The following is a 21681-nucleotide window of genomic DNA, read 5'->3' on the forward strand; positions in this document are numbered from 1 at the left end:
GCAAAGCCATAATGATAAGGTGCTTGAAAAGTCATAACCCCAATGAGTACAAGAAGCTGAGTAAAAAAATAATAAAATAAGGATGTGTGTACTAGAACCAAATTGAGTCATGAATATCAAAAACAGCTCTGTGAACAGAGTATCAATTTATGTAGAAGACTGAGGAAGGAGAAGAGAAAAGGCAGCACCTGAATGAAAGCAGACCAATAGGGAGGTAATTGCCATAGTTTAGGCAGGAATTGATAAGGACAGGAATTAGGGTGATAGCCGAGTGAGAAAAAGAGAGATGAGAGGCTTTTTGAAAGTAGAATCAACAAGACATGGCAGTGTAATGGTTATAAAAAATAAGGGAGAGGAGTAAATTGAGGATGATTCTCAAGCTTGAAAACCTATATCACTTAAAGGCTGGTGGTATCCCCATCAGAAATAGCAAAGTTTGATTAGAAATGACCTTCTTGTACAAAAATATTTATAGTTGCTCTTTTTGTGGTGGCAAAGAACTGGAAAATAAAGGAATGTTCACCAATTGGGGAATGGCTGAACAGATTGTGGTATATCATGGTGATGGAATACTATTGTACTGTAAGAAATGATGAACAGGATAATTTCAGAAAGAGCTAGAAAGACCTACATGAACTGATGCAGAGGGAAATAAGCAGAACCAGGAGAACGTTGTACACAGTAACAGTATTATTTTGGAATGATTAAATGTGGCAGACTTAACTACTCTCAGCAATACAATGATCCAGGACAATTCTGAAGGACATATGGCAAAAAATGCTATCCACCTCCAGAGAAAGAACTGTTGGAGTAGGAATGCAGATGAAAGCATATGATTTTTCACTTGTTTATTTGGGTATATGTTTGGGGATGTTGGTTTTATAAGATTATTCATTTACAAAAATGACCAGTACAGAAATACATTTTACATGATAATAACATATATAACCCAGGGGGAGGGGAGAATAAAATAAGAGTTAAGGATGGAAAACAAATGACAATGGTACAAAAGATATAGAAAAAGAACTGGCAGGTGGGAGAAGCAAAAGATAACAGAATAATGAAAATACAATAAGAACAGAGTATTCAGGAGGAATCAGTGGTCAACAGAGGTCAAAAAGGATGAAGAGTGAAAAACAGCTATTGGATTTTCTGATAACAAAGATCACTGACAGCCTAAAGGAGAGCAGTTTCATTCTAGTGATGCACTCTGAAGCCAAATTACAAGGGATTAAGAAGTAAAAGATGAGGTAGTAACAATAATAGAAAACATTTTCTAAGATTTTGGCAGAAAAAGAAGGGTAAAATATAAAAGCTTAGTAACTTGAAGAAACACAAAGGTCAAAAGAAGATTTTATAAAGACACTGGAGATTTTTGGTATGTTCCTAGACAGTAGAGAAAGAGAACCAAAAGATACGAGAGAAAGAAAATTATAGAGAAGAAACTCAAAGGAGCAAGCTCCCAGGATATCGCATAGGAGATCACAATCAGGTAGAAGGAGATTACATACAATATATGACCTCAAATATTTCAATCACACATGAGGCAAGGTCCTCTGCTGAGAAATATGGGTTAAATATAATTATAAAAGACATTTAAAGAGAGAAGAGAAGGTTTGAAACAGAAGCAGTGGGAAGTTCAGGTTAATTGGGAAAGAGTAAAATTTCTGGCTTTTCGCAAGGGAGCAGTTAAGATTAGAAAAATTTGTAATAGGCCCAGTTACCAGTGTTCTTTGACTACTATTTGCTGTGTTCAACAGTCAGAGTAAGAGAGAAGGATGAAGAATCCAGTAATAATAAAGGATCTACAATTCACAAAGCACTTGGCTCACAACAATAGAGAGACAAGGGAGCAGCTGGGTAGCTCAATGGATTGAGAGCCAGGCCTAGTGATTCAGGTCCTAGGTTCATATCTGGCCTCAGACACTTCCCAGCTGTGTGACCCTGGGCAACTCACTTAATCCCCATTGCCTAGCCCTTACCATTCTTCTGCCTTGGAACCAATACAAAGTATGGATTCCAAGATGGAAGGTAAGGGTTTAAAAAAACAACAACAACAATATCGAGACAAAACACAGAGTGAAATCCTCTCCAAATTTCATATAGCTAATAAATGCAAACCTGCAACTCAAACTCGGGTCTCTTAACCCCAAGTTCAGTACTCTTTGCATTGCTGCCCGTTTCCTCCCCTAGACATATTAGAGAAGAGAAAGAACGAAAAAAAGAATTTTTTAATTTTGTTTTGTTCCGGTTGGGATCTGTGATTTCATCAATGTAGAGAATTCCTGATACAGAAATTCCTTCCAATGATACAGACTGGCAACTTGCCTGTAACTTAACAGTCTTAGAATGTGAGAGAAAATCATGTTCATATAAATTTTAGTTATGTTGATTCTTATAAAAGGGATTCTTAAGAATAGAACAGGATTTATAGGTAAAAGGGACCTTCAAAGGTTACCCAGTCCAAATTCACTTTAAAGATGAAGAAATTGAGGCCTGCTTTAAGGCAAAGCTGAAAGAAAACGAGAAAGCCAGGATTCAAACCAATGTCCTGAGATATCAAACCTAGAGCTTTTCCCACTGTCCATTCTAACTCTTGAAAAGAGAAAAGACAATTTTATGACTTATGTTTCCTGGAATGTTATTTCCTATAAATAATGGTTAAAGATTAACTGGAAGAGTTGATTACACTTTGAAATTATGAGTCTCTGATACATAAAAGACCAAGGCAAAAGGATGAGATATTCATAAACCTAACTAAATATCAAAATGAGGAATAGCTTTAGTAAATACCTAACCTAATTTACCTGTTGACTTGATAATTTAACAAGGTCCTAAAAAATTTATCATTCCAGAGTTTCCAAAACTAAAAACTCTTAAAAACCTTTACACTAAAAATTAATGGAGCTGCCATTAAAATAACATACCAATTTTTTTTTAAAAAGTTCAAAACCTGCTTATCATATTATGTTTACAAAACAGGCAAATAATCAGTAAAATTGGAATTAACACAGCTTGCTGATCTTAAAGAACAAGGAAAGGATTTTGAAATACTTAAGCACTCTAGAAATATGTATTAGCATTTAAGAGAAGTGGCATAGTATAATGTAAAAGAGCTCTGAGGTCAGTCCCTTGTAGCTCTAAAAGTCTGATTTCATGACCTAGATTCAAGTCCCAGCTCCAATACTTAACCATGAACAAGTTACTACCTTCCTCTTAGCACCTCTACTTCCTCATTAATAATTGTAGAAAATATCTGCAGTCCCTACCTCACACGACTGTTTTGGGAAAAGTGCTAATTAAATAAGTTATTGTCTTGCAAAACCTCCAGTCTCCTAGGATTTCCACAGGTTGAGTGACAATTTCAGGTAGATAGACTCTAATTTACTTAAGCATCACACTAAGTTCTGGAAAAATAAGGATAAAAAGATATACAATACCTCAAGGAAGTCAAAATGCATTTGTTTATTCTGAATCACCTCACCAGTACTTCTAGCTTTATAAAACCCACAGGTCTATGAAGTTCACTCCAAGTGAACTATTTTTAAGGAAGTGTGAGTTTGCTCTTTTTTTTTTTAAATCCAGTATACACCTTAATTTAGAAAATATTTTCTCCACTATCATCACAAGTTTCCTTAATGTCACATGCCCTATTCATAGATCTATATTTAAAATACTTGTTTCCTTGCAATCTGACTCCTGAATTCAACATTCAATTGAAATTGCTCTCTTCAAAGATACCAATGATTCTTAATTGCTAAATCTAATAACTTTTTCTCAATTCCCTTTCCTCTTGATCTCTTCATCTTTCCCCCCTTGATATTCTCTTCTCTTCAGATTTTCACTACTCTCTTCTGGTTCTTCTATTTATCTGACTGTTCCTCCCCAAGATTCCTTTTACTGGATTTTCAGCTAGGTTGCACCCTACTAACCTTGAATGTCCTCCAACAGTATGTCCTGGGTCCTAGTCTCTCCTTCTATACAATTTCACTTGATTTTATCTACTTTCACAATTTTAACTCTCACTTCTATGCAGGGGATTCTCAGATCTGACTAGCTAGTAATCTCTCTCTTTAACTCTCTTGACCTTCAGTCTCAGATCTCCAACTGCCTATTAGACATCTTGAACAGGGTATCTTGTAGAAATCTTAATCAAGTCCAAAATTGAATATATTATCTTTTCAAAAACAATCCTCCCCTCTTCCTAACTTTCCTATTACTGTTGAGGCAACCATGTAGTGTCATCCTCGACTCCCCACTCTTTCAACCCCCAAAGCTAATCTGTTGCCAAGTTCTGTCAATTCTACCTTCAAAATATTTCTTACCCCCTTCTTTCCTCTAATATTGCCTCCTCATAACATGGACTATCACCACAATCTGCTAGCTTGTCTTTCTGGTTCACTCCAGTTTATCCTCCACTAAACTATCTAAGTGATTTTCCTACAACACTGACCATGTGAACTCCCTACTAAATAAACTTCTGTGGCTCCCTATTGCAACTAGGATCAAAGAGATATTCTGGCTTACTTTCTGGCTTATAATCAACACTAAATATCGGTTCCAAGAGTGGTAAAGGCTAGACAATTAGTGTTAATCGACATGCCCAGGTTCACACAGCTAGAAATGTCTAACCCTACATTTGAACCCAGGACCATCCAGTTGTAGGCCTGGATCTCTATATCTACTGAGTCACCCAGCTACTCTGATCCTCTAACATTTAAAGCCCTTTGTAACCTAGCTTCCTCCTACTTGTCTGACTTTCTTACATTTAATTCTCCTTCATATACACAGAGTATCCAGACATTACGCTTTACTGTTTCTCTAACTTGACAGTGTATTCTCCTCACTTTGCATTTTCACTGGCTCTCCCAGACCTAGAACATTCTCCCTACCCAACTACATCTCCTGGCTTTCCTGATACTCTTCATAGTCTCAGCTAAAATCCCATCTTCTACAAAAAGCCTTTCCTAGTCCCCCTTAATACTAATGACTTCCCTCCAAGATTATTCTGTATAAAGCATGTCCCAAAAACTTTAATGCAGTTTTAAGCTACTTAATCCTAATTAATAGGTTTCAACCATTAGTGATCAAAATTACACTAGAACTTTTGGGATATCCAGTATACCCTATTTGTATATAGTTTTTTGCATGTTATCTTCCTCAACTTGACTGTGAGTTCCACTCATGGGGGGTGGGGAGGTGGGGGAAAGGTAGGGAGTGAGTCTTTCTTTCTATCTCCAGAGAATGTAGCACAATGACTGACATATACCAGACATAGAACAAATGTTTTTTGACTTGAATGGACATTTACTACTTTTTCCTGTGCAAACAAAATCTACCTTGACGGACAATTTTATAACAGAACTCACCTGAATTTGAATAGGAAGATTGTCTTTGACAGTGTGTAATAGACTTTCCGTGGGTTTATCTTTGCACATCAGAACCAATTCAAGGTCCATATCATCTTTTATGAGTAGGCCTTTGGCAACTAGGCCAATTCTCATTACACCACAGAGTGTTCGGCCACCTTGATCCCTTTAAAAGAAAATCTTGAATGATTATTTTTACACATGTGTACTAGGCTATTCCAAAGTTTCAAATACAACGAAAGAATAGATAAATGGAAACAAAGGAGAATATAATACTAAAAATTCTGCTTTCCTAGGAGTGTAGCAAAATAGAAAGAAAAATATTACCCTCATTTTATGGATGGAGGAAACTAAGGCCTCAAGATAAACAAGTTATCCAAAACACAGGGCTCTAAAAGATGGATAGATAGGATAGGATAGATAAGATAGGTAATATAGACAAGGTAAGATAGATTGGCTTCTTCGACAGGAAGTCAGTCTTTTTTGCCTAGTTGTTTGCTCTTTGCCCCTATCTTCTGGCCCTACTCTCTGTCTCTGTCTCACTCTGTCTCTCCCTACTCTCCCCCTTTTCCACAACCTAGCTGCCTGGGCACAAGTTCTTTGGTGTCTATTATGACTGTGAAGGAGTCCCACTAGCTAGTTAAAAGATTTTCTTGAGCAGCAGGTTAATAAACTGATATTATAAAATTAAAAATACAACCTCCAGAGAATCTCATTCATTACAACCCATTATCCAAGAATTGCTACTTGTTATTTCAAAAAAGATAATGGAAAAAAATCTGGTGATATTTTGGTATCTGGTGATATCCTTAAAGAATTAAAAGAGTTTTCAGTGTTATTTCCTGGCTACTAATGGGACAGTGAAATTGATGTTACAAGATTATTGTTGAGGAATGAGCTTTGTGAACCTTCAAGACATAAAAAAATGAGAATAATTAAAGCAATTTCAGGTGCTCTTTCTATATTCCATTAACCATTAATTTCTTTTCTTTCTAAATTTTAAATACAGAAAAACATTTAATAAATGTCAGGTGACTGACCAACTTTCAGACCCAATTACTCCCTACCTATGCTCATACATATGAAAGAAATATGTTGGAAAGAAAGTAAAGCATTATAAAGGTCAATTCACTCACTTGGCAGAGTTTTCTCCTGCCTCATCCTTCTTCACATCTCCATCTCCCTCTGTTTTCCCAGATTTACTCATTTCATCCATCCAGTCTGAAACATGTTTAAGGGCACACTCAACAGTGGATACCATGTTCTGAACAGCTTCAAGTTCCTCTGGAGATGGATAAATTGTTGAATGCTTCACCATAACATGGCGATCATCATTAGCAAAGGATCGGATAGATCTCTGTTAGAAAATAAGGAAGTTACCAGAATGAGAAAATAACAACAGTAGACGCCCAATACTATATTGCTTTAGAGCTTAAAAAGAGCAGGCAGGACCAAATATTGTTTCAATTTTACAAATGCAAAAATAAGAATGCATAAAGGTTGCAACTTTTGTTTACCAGAGCCATGAGGCCAATTCAAGTTTTTTATTCTTAAGCCTAGACCTCTTTCTACTAAAATGTGCTATATGTTTTATATAAGTATAATGACTAATCTTGCCCCAAAGAAATACAAGAAAGCAATCCCCCCCTGACTTCTTTGCAGAAGTGGAAGATTTTGAATTTGAAACACTGTATATGTTAAAATTTTTCAATATATTGGTTAGTTCTGTTGATATTTGTTATTAGGGATAGCTCTATGGGAAGAAGAGGTATATTAAGAAATAAGTCTTTTTAAAACCAAAGGTAAAATAAGAGGGCAAAAATCTTTGCCTGTGGTGAGGGAAGAGTTTAAAAGCATTTCAATTTATCTTTTATTAATTTTTTTAAAATTGTATGTTATTTTTTAAAATACATAAAAGTTAGCATATTATCACTGTCATGACTACTGAGAAAGGAAGGAGGCAGTCCATTTTATCTCAGTCTTAGAGCTCATACAGTAGCTTAAAGAAGGCTCTCAAACTATGTGGTCTGAAAGCAGTTTCAAAGACTGTTTTGTATAATGAAAAGCAGTTTCAAAGACTGTTTTGTATAATGAAAACATTACAACAAATACATAAATCCAAGATGGGGAAAGGATGGGGAGAAAAAAGAGGATAGGACCTTGGGGGTAGGCATGGAGATTCTATCACAATGGAGTTCTAACAAAAACTCTGGTATGAGATTCTCAAGATGGAACATGTAAATATGGACCAATTAGATGGAGTACAGGTTTGTCATCCCAAGACTAGATCAGTTAAACTGGAGTTACTAACTACCAAAAGTTTGGTGATGGGTGATAATTTTTTTGGCCAAAGTAGCTTGGTCTATGAAAAGTGTTTTAAAAGTCTACAACCTGCATCACAAGTACCCATACTAATAAAATTAGTGATCCCCAAAGCATTAAAAAATATCATTTACTCATATCTGTAGAATGGTTTATTTGAGTATACAATGCAACTTCCTCACCAATAATCCTGTAATATAAGCATTATCATTGAATTTTTGACAGTCGAAGAAACAGGCATCATCTCAGAATTCAGGTGACTTGATCAGGGTCACAAGCAATTAAGTACTGGAGTGAAAAGTATACCCAAGAACTCATGACCACAAAGTACTTTCCACTCTGCCACACTGCAATCCATTATGTTACAATTTATAACAGTAAAATATTACAACTATTATTGCACTACTATAAAAGCAAAATTAAGAATAACTTTACGAAGTAATTTTGGAAGGGAAATGGTGCACTATCCCCATTTGTCAGATAAGGAAAAAGCTGCTTTGCATAGAGTTCAATTTTTCCCCCCCAGGGTCACAGCGCTAAAGTAGAAAAGCCAGGATTACAATGCTATGTTCTAATAAAACACATGCTGCCTTCTAATCAATAAGTTCTAGTATATTAATTAATATCATCTTTGTGCTTTTTCCCCCAAAGATCAAAACATCTTACAGTCTCTCATTCATTGTTGATTTACAAGAAGATGATTGACAAAATAGGTTTACCTAACACTCCCCAGAGACACAAGTAAAAGAACTGATCGCATTTTACAAATGCTAAGAGAGGTTAAGTGACTTGACAAAAGTTAGTGAAGTCAGTCTGAAACAAGACTGAGTGATATCAAGATCATCCTTTTTGGGAAACACTTTACATACTTGATTAACTCTACCTCAGATAAGGGGCAGAGGTACTATAAACCAGTTACTAAGAATTGTTCGATTCAATGTGTCAAATATCAGTGACACATGCAAACAGAACTCAGCCCTTCTGCCCCTCTGCCTAAAGGAGCTACTCATCTTTCCCCTTAACCCAGCTACCAAGTCTTCTACTGAGGAGCCTCTTTCCACTTAGCTAGGACAAGATAAAATGTGAAAACAAGAAAAACTACTGAAATTATCTATCATTTCTCAGTGGCAAAGAATACAACTGAGGTCCAGGGTAGGAAAGGGGCTTGCTCAGGACAACAAGCACCATCTACTAGAGGGGTAATTTTTGAAACTTGTCAGCTTGACAGAACCAGGCAGAACTTTTGCTTGACAGGCACATTTTTATGCCCAGGGACTCCTCCATGATATTATGAGGACATCAGGGGAGGTATATGTTTTAAAGAAGAAAAAATAATTGACCTTGAAGTAGAAGTCTAGAAGCAATTCACTTAAACTATAGCTCAAGGTCATTTAGTCATTTGCAACAGTTTGCCAGTTTTATTAGAAAACATTATTTATGAACATTCTCTCATTTGGATTTAATAATTCATAGCCTGCAGGCTCACAGGGCTCCATTTTGTGGTTTAAAGGGCTCTATAATAAATCATACCTCATCTGCTTTGCTTAAATAGCAGCAGAGCACCATCTCTGTCCTAGCACTAGAGCCAAAAAATTAACACCTTTTCCTAAGGTTAACATTTCAAAAATCAAGTTCAGAAAATGTTTTGACCTAAGATCAAGAGAATTATTAGAAATTACCTACCATGGTTTGCTAAAATGTTTTAGCTTTTTCCCCGTTCCTTTTCCCTCTTCCTTGTTGTCTTCAATGGACCTTGTTTTGTGAGACAGAACCTCCTCATAAGCCTTTCAAATCTCCTGACAGATTGAGTTAATGTGGCAAAGATGCCCCAAGAACTACTCTCTGGAATATAACCTAAAAAAGGGGAGAGAAAAAAGTTAAGTTTTTACATTTTGAATTCATGATTACTATATCAAATCTGTGTCTAACTCAGTATTTTGCCCCAATTAAAATGCAAGAAATTTTAGGGAAGAAAATCATGGGGTTTTTTGTTTGTTCTTTATTAAAGAAGCTGATACAGTCACAGAAATTGTTATACCTCAGGCCTACATAAAACAGGCAAATTTTGGTTAAGATATTAATGGAAATAATAAAATAATGAAAGCATACATTTCAATGAGTGCTTAGACAAACGTCTATGTTTATCTCACAATCACTTTCTGGAAGTAGACAGTATATTATTCCCATTTTATCATCAAAGAAATGAAGTCTCAGAATTGTCTAATAATTGCATAATTTTCTTTGCTCACCTGTTCCTAGAATACATTGCCTGATCTGCCCTTTTACCCTATTCCACCCCATCTACTTTTTATTATATTGCTTGCATCTTATTCTTCTCCCCATCCTACCTCATTCCCCTCCCCCAAACTACCAATGCAAAATCCTTGGGAGTAAGAATTATTCTTTAATAAAAAAAATTATATCCCTGGTACCTTGAACATAACAGATTCAAATGTTAAGTGAATTTATTTTAACAGAATAAAATCAAATATTATTTGAATTTATTTTTCTCATATAAGCTATAATTATGGATCATCATCCCCATTTTCCAGATAAAAAAACAAGCCTCAGGGAGCTAGAATGATTTTCCTAATTAGCATTAGAATTCTGACTTAAATCAAGTCCTCTAACTCTAAATTTAGGACCCATTTTCTCCAGATTCACTAATTTATGAGATGAATAACCCAGGACTTACATATCTTGGGGCTTGGGGTTCTCGTCTATATAATAGGGAAGATGACTACCACCTTTCCTACTTTTATTTTTTTTCCATTCTCCATTCTTTTTTTTAGGTGTTTAGTTTTTTCTGGGTTATACAGGTATTATCTTGCAAAATATATTTCCATATTATTCATTTTTGTGAGTAATCTTATAAAACCCAAACCTCAAATCATATACCAAAATAAACAAGTGATAAATCATGTTTTTTTTGTATTCCTACTCCAACAGTTCTTTCTGAGAAAGTGGACAGCATTCTTTTTCATAAGTTCCTCAAAATTGTCCTAGTTCATTGTATTGCTGTTATTAACAAAATCTAATCTATCACATTTGATCGTTCCACAATATTTTAGTTACTGTGTGTTTTTCTGGTTTGGCTTATTTCACTCTGCATCCATTCACATAGGTTTTTCCAGTTCTTTCTGAAATCTGACATTTCTAAATGTTTGACATTTCTTATAACCACAATAGTATTCCATTAATATCCCATACCATAATTTGTTTAGCCATTACCCAATTGAGAAACATCCCCCCTCTTTTGTTTCCAATTCTTTGCCACCACATAAATATTTTTGTATAAACGGGTCTTTTCCCCGTTTTTTTAAATGGTATTACTGGATCAAAAGGTATGCATTCCTTGTAATGAACTTCTCTACTAGCAGCAATGCAATGATCCAGAACAATTCAGAGGGACTTATGAGAAAGAACACTATCCACATGCAAAGGAAGAACTGTGGGAATAGAAACACAGAAGAAAAAGAACTGCTTGATCACATGGGTCAATGGGGATATGACTGAGGATATAGACTCTAAATGAACACCCTAATGTAAATAATAATATGGAAATAGGTCTTGATCAATGACACATGTAAAACCCAGTGGAATTGTGTGTCAGCTACGGGAGGGTGTTGGGGAGAGAGAAGGGAAAGAGTATGAATCTTGTAACCATGGAAAAATATTCTAAATTAACTAATTAAATAAAAATTTCCAAAAAATAAACAAAAGGGGGGGAAGAGGAGGGAGAAAAAGTTATGTATTCTTTTATGGCCCTTTGGGCATAATTCCAAATTGTCCTCCAGAATAGTTGGATCAGTTCGCAACTCCCCCCCAACAATGCATTAGTGTCCCAATTTTGCCACATTCCCTCCAACATTTATTATTTTCCTTTCCTGTCAAACTGGCCAATCTCATAGGTGAGTCTGATGTTTTAATTTGCATTTATCTAATCAAGAGGGATTTAGAACATCTATCCATGATTATTGATAACTCTGATTTCTTCATCTGAAAACTCCCTGTTTATATTCTTTAACCATTTATCAACTGGAGAATGATTTGGATTCTTAGGAATTTGACTGGACAGCTGGGTGTCTCAGTGTATTAAGAGCCAGGCCTAGAGATGGGAGGTCCAAGGTTCAAAACTGGCCTCAGACACCTCCTAGCTGTGTGACTCTGGGCAAGTCACTTAACCCCCATTGCCCAGCCCTTACCACAATTCTGCCTTAGAACCAATACCAAGTATTGTAGAAGCTTAAAAATAAATACAGATAAATAAACAAATAAGGACACTTGACTTAGTTCTTTATATATTTGAGAAATGAGACCTTTATCAGAGAAATTTGTTATAAAAAGTTTTCCTCTATTTGTCACTTCCTTCTAATCTTGGTTGCAATGGTTTTCTTTATATTAAAAAGTTTTTGTACAACCAAAATTATTCGTTTTACAACTGTAATGTTCTCTATCTTTTGTTTAGTCATAAATTCTTCTCTTCTCCATAGATCTGACAGGTAAATTATTCTATATTCCCCTAATTTACTTAAAATATCATTCTTCATGTTTAAATCACATACTCATTTTGACCTTACCTTGGAATAGGGTATGAGATATTGACCTAAACCTAATTTTTGCCATACTGTTTTCAAATTTTCTCAGAAGTTTCTTATCCCAAAAGCTGGAATATCTTTGGTTTTTTTAAACACTAGATTGCTGAGGTCATTTACCCTTTCCAATGATCTACTCTTCTTCTCAGCCAGTTCTAGATTGTTTTGATGATTATTACTGTTTTATATAGTATAGTTACCTTTCCTATTTTTAGAAGCATGAACCAAATTTAATGTACTTCCACAGTTCTGAGATCCAGGTTTGAATAAAAAGATGATCATTTTACAATCACAAACTCCCAACACCATTCTGCTTTCGATTTTACACAATCTTTGCAGAAACCATTTTATTCTACTGTTTAGAAAAATATGTGAACGTGTATAGCAACAGCGAAACAATTCTGAAATAGTTATATTTAATCCACCCAGTTGCCAAACAAAGCAAGCCTAGAGAATTAACACCAAAGCACAACAGGTGTTTCAACCACAGAGGGAGTAATTAAAACTGTTTATCACCTAACTCAAAAACATAAGGGAAAAACTGTTTCCCTTCCATTTAAATACCTCTCCACTGAAATGATATTCACAAGACTTAACTGACAACAATTTAACCAAGAGAAATCATTGCTCTCTCCTGCAAAGAAAGTCCCCCTCCTCTTTTTTTTTTTCAAAGAATCTGGGTAAGAAATAGTGACTTACATGCAAAATACAAATGCACAATTGTGTCCAAGTGATAATCAGCTATGACCTACATGCAAAAGTACCCATGTTATGTAACAAGTCTCTCAAGTTCTGAATTCAGCAAATCCACCTAAATTATGTTCTCATGGGCACTACCTAAGTTTAGTGACTATAAAAGGTTCTAATAAACAAAAGCTGTTTGAATTAGTTCCCTGATGATAATAAAGATAATGACAGCATCAAAAAAGACAATCTTTCATTAAAGTTATTCCCCTTTCAAATTCCAGTTCAACTTCTTACTAACAACTGGTAAGTCATCTCACTTCTCTAGGTCTCAGTTTCCAAATCTGTAAAATGAGATTGGAGTAAGATATCTAGGGTATCTTCATTCTATGCTAAAAGATTAACTTAATTTTTTGCTCATCTTAATATTTAATTTATTGCTAGGGAAGTAGAATGATCTGGTGGAGAATACTGGGCTCAGACTCGGAAAGACTTAGTCAGAAATCCCAACTCTGACACTTAAAACTGAACGTTGGGCAAGTCATTGTGTCACAGCTTTCTGTGTCTTGAGATCTAGACCTAAAGTCAAGACAAATTTCAATTTGATCTGTTGGTTCAGAAGTTCCTATCAACAAGAGTTCCCTAAACTGATGAAATGTTAGATCCTTCAATTATTTTGATTTATTGATAAAACTGTTTTAGACTGAACAGCTACTTCCCCAAAAAACACACTAAACAAATACCTTACAAAGTACATATCCTCTCTTCCTCTACCTCCCCAAAACTTAAATTATTAACATAAATTTAAAAATGTGTATCCTTTAATTTTGGCACTATGATAGCAACTATGACTGTTGTATTTGATCAGTTTTGCCGCCTCTTTAAGGTGATTTTATTTGCATTGTTGTAGTCCACAGTAAAACCTACTGAGGGGAGGAAAAGGGGAATGGAAAACAGAATTTAAGTTGTACCCTTCAAAGTAACTATTTCTGCTTTATTGTAACACTGATTTAGGTAGTCCTGTTCCTGAAAGTCAAGTTTTGTGATCTTAGAAAGACTATCTGCAAGAGAAAAGGGCCTGATGTTTTAAAAAAAAAAAGTATGAGGTATCAAAGACTGGTGTCTTCCTTAGACACAAAGGAGGGTATCAAACACTGAAAAGAGAAAGTAGTACCTATAAGTCTTTAAACAGCACCATTTATTATCAAAAGAATATCTGTTGCTATTCCACAAAACTGAGGAACTATGGGAAAGGAAATTAAAATCTAGAGACAGAATGGACAAGATGGTACTTCATAATTAGTTAAATTTGTGAGATCAGCTTGGCTTGTAATCTTGTTATATGACAGCACTGGAGTAGGAGGTGGAAAAGTGAGCCAAAATACCCCAATTTTGCTAATAAAATTTGAGAAATACCTTTCTCATTTTAGCAAATAAGAACCTTTAACTTTAAATGAAAATATACCTTCAATTTATGAAGTTGAGGTACAAAGAAATTTTTTCCTACTGCACTATAGAATACTACTATAGGAAAAAACCCACTAGGTCCTCCAGTAATATAATAGTTTCATTTCTGGGCCTTTGCCAACACACTCAGTTCTCTCTGGCATCACCTACCACAGTTGAAAACTGTGTGAATCTGGGTCAGAAAAGACAAGTTTCTGTCTGAAGTTCAGTACTGTAAAAATGGAAATTTGAACCCCAGACTTCAATCCCCAGAAGTTCTTGGCACTTCCCAGAATGCCCTATAATCTCACCTGAGATCCCCACCTGGGCCAAGAACACAATTTGTATTTAAACTGACTGTACCGCCTATTTGCTCTCTCTGCTTCTGCTTCTAAGCACACGCGGCTCTCAAGATGTAGAGTAAGTGAAATTGAATGGGTTTATGTGGCTTATTGATTTGTATCTTTGATTTCTAATAATCTTTAATAAACCTCTAAAAATATAATACTTTTAGTAGAGAAACAATTTAACTGTTACAGTACCTTCAGCAAAAGTGTACATATTGTAATTCAAACCTTTCAAAAACATCTTTTCAAACAACCAATATAAAAGGAAAGACTGACAATGTTGATATTTGTAAAAATCATTGAGATAATGTTAAATATTTTGTAAATCAAGTAAACTGAAGAAAAATATGAAGAATTTACCCTGAAAAAGGATTGTGTACCTAAAAATCTATTACAGGATCACAGGTTTCCACAATGGAAGAGACCTTAAGAATGATTTAGTTTTACTCCCTTCATGTTTCAGAAGAGACTGAAATCCAGAGAGAAATGACTCACTCAAAGTCCCTTGTATGTTAAATGGCAGAACGGGTATATGAACTCAAATCTGAGTTCATTTACAAGTTTATGGAATCATAAACAAGTCTTATTTAACCGAAGTCTACACTGTAAAAAAGGATGTTGTTAGAGAAAAGGATTTGGTTGCTTGTTTTAGTAGCCCACACCTGTAATCTCTGTTAATAAGGAAGCTGAGGTAGCAGATCAACTAAGCTCAGAAATTCTGAGCTGGTGTGTAGAGCAAAGCAAAGTAGGTGTCCACACCAAGTCCAGTAGAATCTAGATGGAAAGGTGGAGGGGGGGTGCCAAATACCTGGCTGCCTAAATAAGGGAAAAGAAGTTCAGGTCAAGAAAAAAAGAAAAAAAATTTCACCATTTCCTAAGAACCTTGAAATTATCTTAGCTAACAAGTATTTGATCTCCATAGCAAAAAGGCATAAACATTAACAACATTTTCTGGAAAAGGAAGATAGAAACAGTATCACCTCATAAAACAGCAAAAAGCAATGGAAGACTGAAGGTCAAAAAAGCAGAGTGATAGGAAGCAGTAAAAATATCTCTCTCCTTAAACCTCTCTAAACATATCCAGAAAATGCACCAACCAAATCCTAAAGAGGAAATACAAGAAAAAGTGTCAATCTTTTTTAGGCCTATGTCAGCATTGGGAGATAAATGGAGATTAGAAGAAACGTATGTGTGTGTGTGGGGGGGGGGGGGGGGGGAACATGCCATTGGATCTGATCAGATGGATACTATGTAGAGAGCACTCTTAAAAATGGAAGAGGTTGTCAATTTGGCAGGAAGAGGTTCTAGATCCATAATTAGGGCATACTAGGGAATTATGATGGGTACAGGTGCCAACTGGCAAAATGTCACCCAATACTCAATTATGGGTCATATATCCAAGAAGGGCAGAGGAAAGGAGGTGTGGTAGTCCACAATAAGAAGCAGTTGCCAACCCTGAGCAGTATATCTAGAGAAAACCAAGTTGAGAAATAAGCAACAGAAAGAAGTGTAGCTCAGAGTTCAGTGAGGAGGGGGTCCAGCTTTAAACCTAGTTTAAGATGAAGAAAACAACTAAGGTCGAGTAACAGGCCAAAGGTGAGTACAAAGTTGTCACGCCAAAAGAAAAGAGCCTTCTAATTGACTGAAAGAAGTTGGGTTAAGCAGTAGTATATATAGTACAACTCATTCAAACCCAGCTCAGATCAGGAGAAGAGCAATCAAGACCACTTTGGGAACACTCAAAGTCTGCAGTTTCCCATCCCAAACTGTCCCTGTTCATCTGGAATATACAACACTCAACAACTTAAGAAAGCAGTAACAGACATTCCCTACCTAAGTACTCAGATTCTGGTCCTAACATAAAGTCCAAAGTCAGAAATCAGTCTTGAAGAATATGTAAACTGAAAAACAATACAATTATAGAAAGTCATTATAGTGACAGATATGCTCAAGACACAAACCCAGAAAAGATTAACTCCAAAATATTTTAAGCAAAGCCTAAGGAAAAAAGAAAACAAAACGAAACGAAACAAAAACCCCACAGTTTTGATAAAAAAAAATCAATCAGAATTGCTAACAGAAATGAAGAGCTTAAGAAAGTTTTAAAGGCTTTTGTCAATGAAATAAGAGCTCTTCAGGGGGGAAAAAATGGAAAAGAACTTAGATCTAAGAAATCAAAATTAGAAAGGGAATTAATAGTTTGGCACCAGAGGTACAAAAACCCTGCCCAAGCAACTAACTCTGAAAATTAGACCAAATAGAAGACAATGACCCCATGAGAAATATTCAAACAAAGACAAAAGACTAGGGGGTAGGGGGTGGGGGTGTAAAGTATCAAAGTAAAAAAACAAATGACCTTGTAAAGAGATTTAGATAAAAGTTAAGAATCAACAAATTACCCAAAGAATATGAACAGGAAGTTCTTAGAAGAAATTAAAACTATGGACAGTCATATGGGAAAAAAATTCCAAATCACCATTGATTAAAGAAATGCAAATTAAAACAACTCCTCAAAACTATAAGACTAGCTAATATAACTAAAAAAGGGAAATAATAAATGTTGAAGAGATATAGGAAAATGAAACACCAATACACTATTGGTGGAACTGTGAACTAATTACAACCATTCTGTAGATCAATGTGGAATCACACCCAAAGGACCTATACTATGCATATCCTTTGACCCAGCAAATACCACACATTTAGCAGCTCTTTATGAGATGGCAAAGAATCAGAAACTGAAGGGGATGTCCATCAACTGGGGAATAGCTAAACAAATGGTGGTATATATTAGTGATGGAAAACTATTTTACCATAACAAATGACAAACGGAATAATTTCAAAAAAACCTGCAAAGATTTATATGAACTAATGCAAAGTGAAATAAACAGAACCAGGAAAATAGTGTATACAGTAATAAAAATACTGTATCATGATCAACTGTGAAGAACTAAACTATTATCAGCAAAACAAGGTTGCAAGATAGCCCTAAGGGAATGCTAGCCACAGCCAAGGAAGAAACTGTGGAGTCTGCAGATACACTTTATCTTGCTCATGAGTTTGTTTTTTTTAATATGTAATATATGTCTTCTGTCATATCATGAAGATGGAAATATATATCACATGAAAGCACAAGTATAACCTATATGAGACTATTTACCACCTCAGGGAAGGGGGAGGAAGATAATCTGAATCACAAAATATCCGAAAACAATTGCCAAAAAGTATTTCTCCATGTAATTGAAAAAACATTAAGATATTAAAATAAAAAGAATAAATGGACAATACTATCGCCCCCCCCACCCCACCCCCGCCAAAAAAGGCTAGACATACTTCAAGAAATTAAAAAATGAAACTTTGGATCTCAGAACTAGAGGGTAAATTTTAAATAAAAAGAATACACAAGTCACCATCTGAAAGAAATTCTCAAATGAAAATTCCCAGAAATATGGCCATCACAGGGAGTTTCTAGGTCAAGGAAAAAAAGCTGGAAGCAGACAAAAACAAAGAATTAAAATACCAAAAATCCACAGTTAGGATCACATGTGATTTAGCTGCCTCCACTATAAAGAAATGAAGAACTTGGAATATATTTAAAAAGCCAAAAGATAGAGCTTTACCTGCCAAGAATATACTTACCAAGTAAGACTACATATAATCTTACAAGAAACAAATGGATTTTTAATGAAATAAGAGTTTTCAAATATTACCCTAATAAAAAGACCAGGGCTACGTAGAAACTCTGAAATTCAAATACAGGTGGTTAAGAGAAACATAATTAAGAATAACTTGCTTTCAGTCTCATGTGAAGAGATGAAGAAACCTGTCCTCTCTAAAACCCTGTCATCCTGAAGGGTTATAAAAAGGAATCTAATTAGACAAGACCTAAGAATGGTTCTATTATGTCATGATGATCCTGAAAGAACAGAAAGTGTAAGGTAAAGGAATAGGGAGAGTGAGAAAAGTTTAGGGGAAATTACTTCACAAATAACACTGCAAGTAGACAGCTATACAAAGTGGAGAAGGGGTGAGAGGAACAGCTAATACTTGTACTTCGCTCTCATCTGAACTAATCAAAGGAAGAATCACAGATATAATATATAAATATTATAATTTACATTTTATATATGATATGACTAAGGCTTCCAAATCCTCATTTCTTATAAAAATTACTTATCTGAAGTCATATAGCAAATAACTAAGCACCAGGACTGAAGCTCAAGTTTTCTGACAGACTAGTAATCTCCCCATTGTACAACTTCAACTTATATACCTTCTTTTCCCAAGTAGCACATCGAACATTTTCCTTACGTTGAAAAATTTTAAGACTCAAGAACAATGGAGTGGTGTCCTTGAAGAAGCAAAAAACTTCAAGACCGTTAAGCAAAATATATTCAAAGTGCTCCTCTCTTCTGTATTTAGTCCAAACTAATTTCCTAGATGATGAAATGAAACCCTACATAAGTTAAGTGACTTACTCAAGGTCACATGGGCAATAGATGACATCTTGTGCTAGATATATGATCACAACTGTCGAGAGCCTCTACTCTTCTGCAAAACTGAATTCTAAATGTCATCCCCACCAAATTCTAATAAAAATTCACTTTATCCTAAGAAAATTCATCAGAGGAATTATTATGTAGTTATTGTAATGCAAATGGGGATAGTGTGTCCACCTCTAGACTAATTTTAAATGGGACACTGCAAGCTAGAAAGGATATTGAGGGGAACTCAAGTCATGTCCTGTGAGGTAGTTGAAGGAACTGGAGAGTCTGGAGAAGGGAAGATTGGGGAGAGATTGATATTATCTCATACTGAAAAAGAATTGAAGACTTATTCTGCTTAGGCCTGAAGAACATAAGTTGGATAATAACATAATATGGCATAGGAAACTAGATTCCACTCAGTAGAAAAAAGTTCTTCCCAACCATCAATTGTCTAACAATGGAATGGACATCTTTGTAGGCTAAAGAATTCCCCATTCCTGGAGGTATTCAAGGAAAAGACAGTTAACAATTTGTCAGGGATGGCTACAAAGGGATTCCTGAATTTGAGTTGGACTAAGATAACCCCTCAAGTCCTTTCTGTTTATGACTCTATTAGCATACTCTTGGGTATACTATATATCAAATTCCCTACACACAAACCTCATCTCCACTCCCAAACCAGTTAAAAAAAATGGTTTTGAAGGGGGTATCAGTTTTCTTCCAGATATGTGACACCAATGTCTATGTTCTAAGGCAGTCAAGTCTCAGGACCTCAAACTCTTCTAGGTTCAGCATGCTATGACTTACATCCACGGTTTTGGAGGCAATTGTATTCGATAAAATCAAAGGCCAAACTTTTTCACTGCAACAATTTTGATGAAAATATCAAGTTAGCATCATGAGTAAGAAGTAACAACAAAGCCTTAGACACCTCACTCTGGAGTTAACCATGGGCTCTCAAGGGTTATGCTGGGAGAGCATAATCTCTGCAAGGTCTTAGTAAGTTAAAAAGGCTTTGAGTATGAAGCCAATGATGAGTTGACTATATATATATATTTGTTATCCAAGGTCTAGCCTAGCTAAGTGTGGGGTTGAACATCAGGTTAGTCACCAGGATAATGAATTTAGGGGTCACATAACTCTTAAAGACATCCAATAAATGACAGAGTGAATTGTAATTGGCATTATTGAAAGGAGGATTTACATTGATAAAACCAAGTCTTTGAAGTATTTCAAGTATAAGTTATATGATGGAAAGAGCACTTAATATAGAATCAGAACAAATCCTACTTCTGTTTCTTACTAATCTGTAACCAAGCTTGAGGCAAGGCAAGATATTTCCCTTCTGTGACTCAATTTCTCCACATTTAAAACATACTAGACAACATCTAAGAAAAATCTCTTCCAGTTCTGAATCCTATGATCCTATGGAAAGAAAGGCTCTACTAACACTTCTTTACTGGCAAGAAAGTAAGATTTGGGATTTGGAATCTACAAAAACTAAGTCAATAAGAGTAGCATAAAAAGAAAAAGTTCAAAATAATGCACTGATAAAGTAGAAAATGTTAACTGCTCCTACAAAAATATATGTTACATCAGTTTACCACTCTTCTGCCTTGGAACCAATACACAGTATTAATTCTAAGATACAAGGTGAGAGTTAAAAAGAAAAATTAAGAGGCTGGTGCTTTGGGATTGTTGTTTTTTTTAATGAAACTATGAAATTTAAAAATGAAAGAATCTTGCCAGTAGCAACTCGTGTGCAAACTGAATACTTTGACAATTCATAAAGCTGGTAATTGGAAAGGAATCAGAAGACAAGTAAATATACTTAAATCATATGGGAAAAATGGACCATATGTCTACTAATTGGACAAAGGATATATGTTATAGTGAAGAAAATTACAATTAATCTTTGAAACTCAAGCATTAAATAATGACAAAAAATCATGTAATGTTATGTTTACAAAGCATAGTTTAAAAAAAGTAATTGTTAATATAAATGGGTGTATAGATATATATACACATGCCTGTATATGGCAATTTATTTTTAGAGCAGGCAGAATGATATAGTAGAATAACATGGTGTCCTAAATACCTGGGTTCTAACATCCAATCTGCTACCAACTGATTTTTTGACAGAAAGCAAATTATTTCCTCACTGAGCTTTAATTACCTCACCTGTTGAACAAAAGGGTTGAATCAGAATAAGACTTCTGAATTTTTTGTGTCAAGGCACCCCAGGGAAGTCTATGAACCACTTCTTTCCAATTCTAACTTTTTATGATTCCATGATTCCATTTTGTTTCTACTTTGTTAAATGGGATAATATTTGCAAAGCATTAAGCACAGTGCCCAGAACATAGGCATTTCATTGCTTATTCCCTCCCCTCCCTCAGTTTTACAGATAAAGAAGCCTGAGGCACAGAAA

The 21681-nt window shown here is 35.2% G+C and overlaps 1 protein-coding gene across 5 annotated transcripts in view; it reads right to left on the reverse strand.

Moving 5' to 3' along the window:
* STRBP (spermatid perinuclear RNA binding protein) overlaps window positions 1-21681 on the reverse strand; it is a 150602-nt gene that overhangs the window by 71647 nt on the left and 57274 nt on the right. For all 5 annotated transcript variants that reach the window (XM_056812111.1, XM_056812110.1, XM_007474627.3 and 2 more), the window contains exons 2-4: window positions 9375-9545; window positions 6506-6726; window positions 5370-5535 (exon numbers count right to left, since the gene is read on the reverse strand). In XM_056812111.1, the coding sequence (XP_056668089.1) occupies window positions 5370-5535; window positions 6506-6726; window positions 9375-9377 (390 nt within the window). In that variant the 5' untranslated portion in view covers window positions 9378-9545. The remainder of the gene's footprint in view (window positions 1-5369; window positions 5536-6505; window positions 6727-9374; window positions 9546-21681) is intronic.

Source organism: Monodelphis domestica, chromosome 1 (assembly GCF_027887165.1).
Source record: "Monodelphis domestica isolate mMonDom1 chromosome 1, mMonDom1.pri, whole genome shotgun sequence".
Lineage (NCBI taxonomy): Eukaryota > Metazoa > Chordata > Mammalia > Didelphimorphia > Didelphidae > Monodelphis > Monodelphis domestica.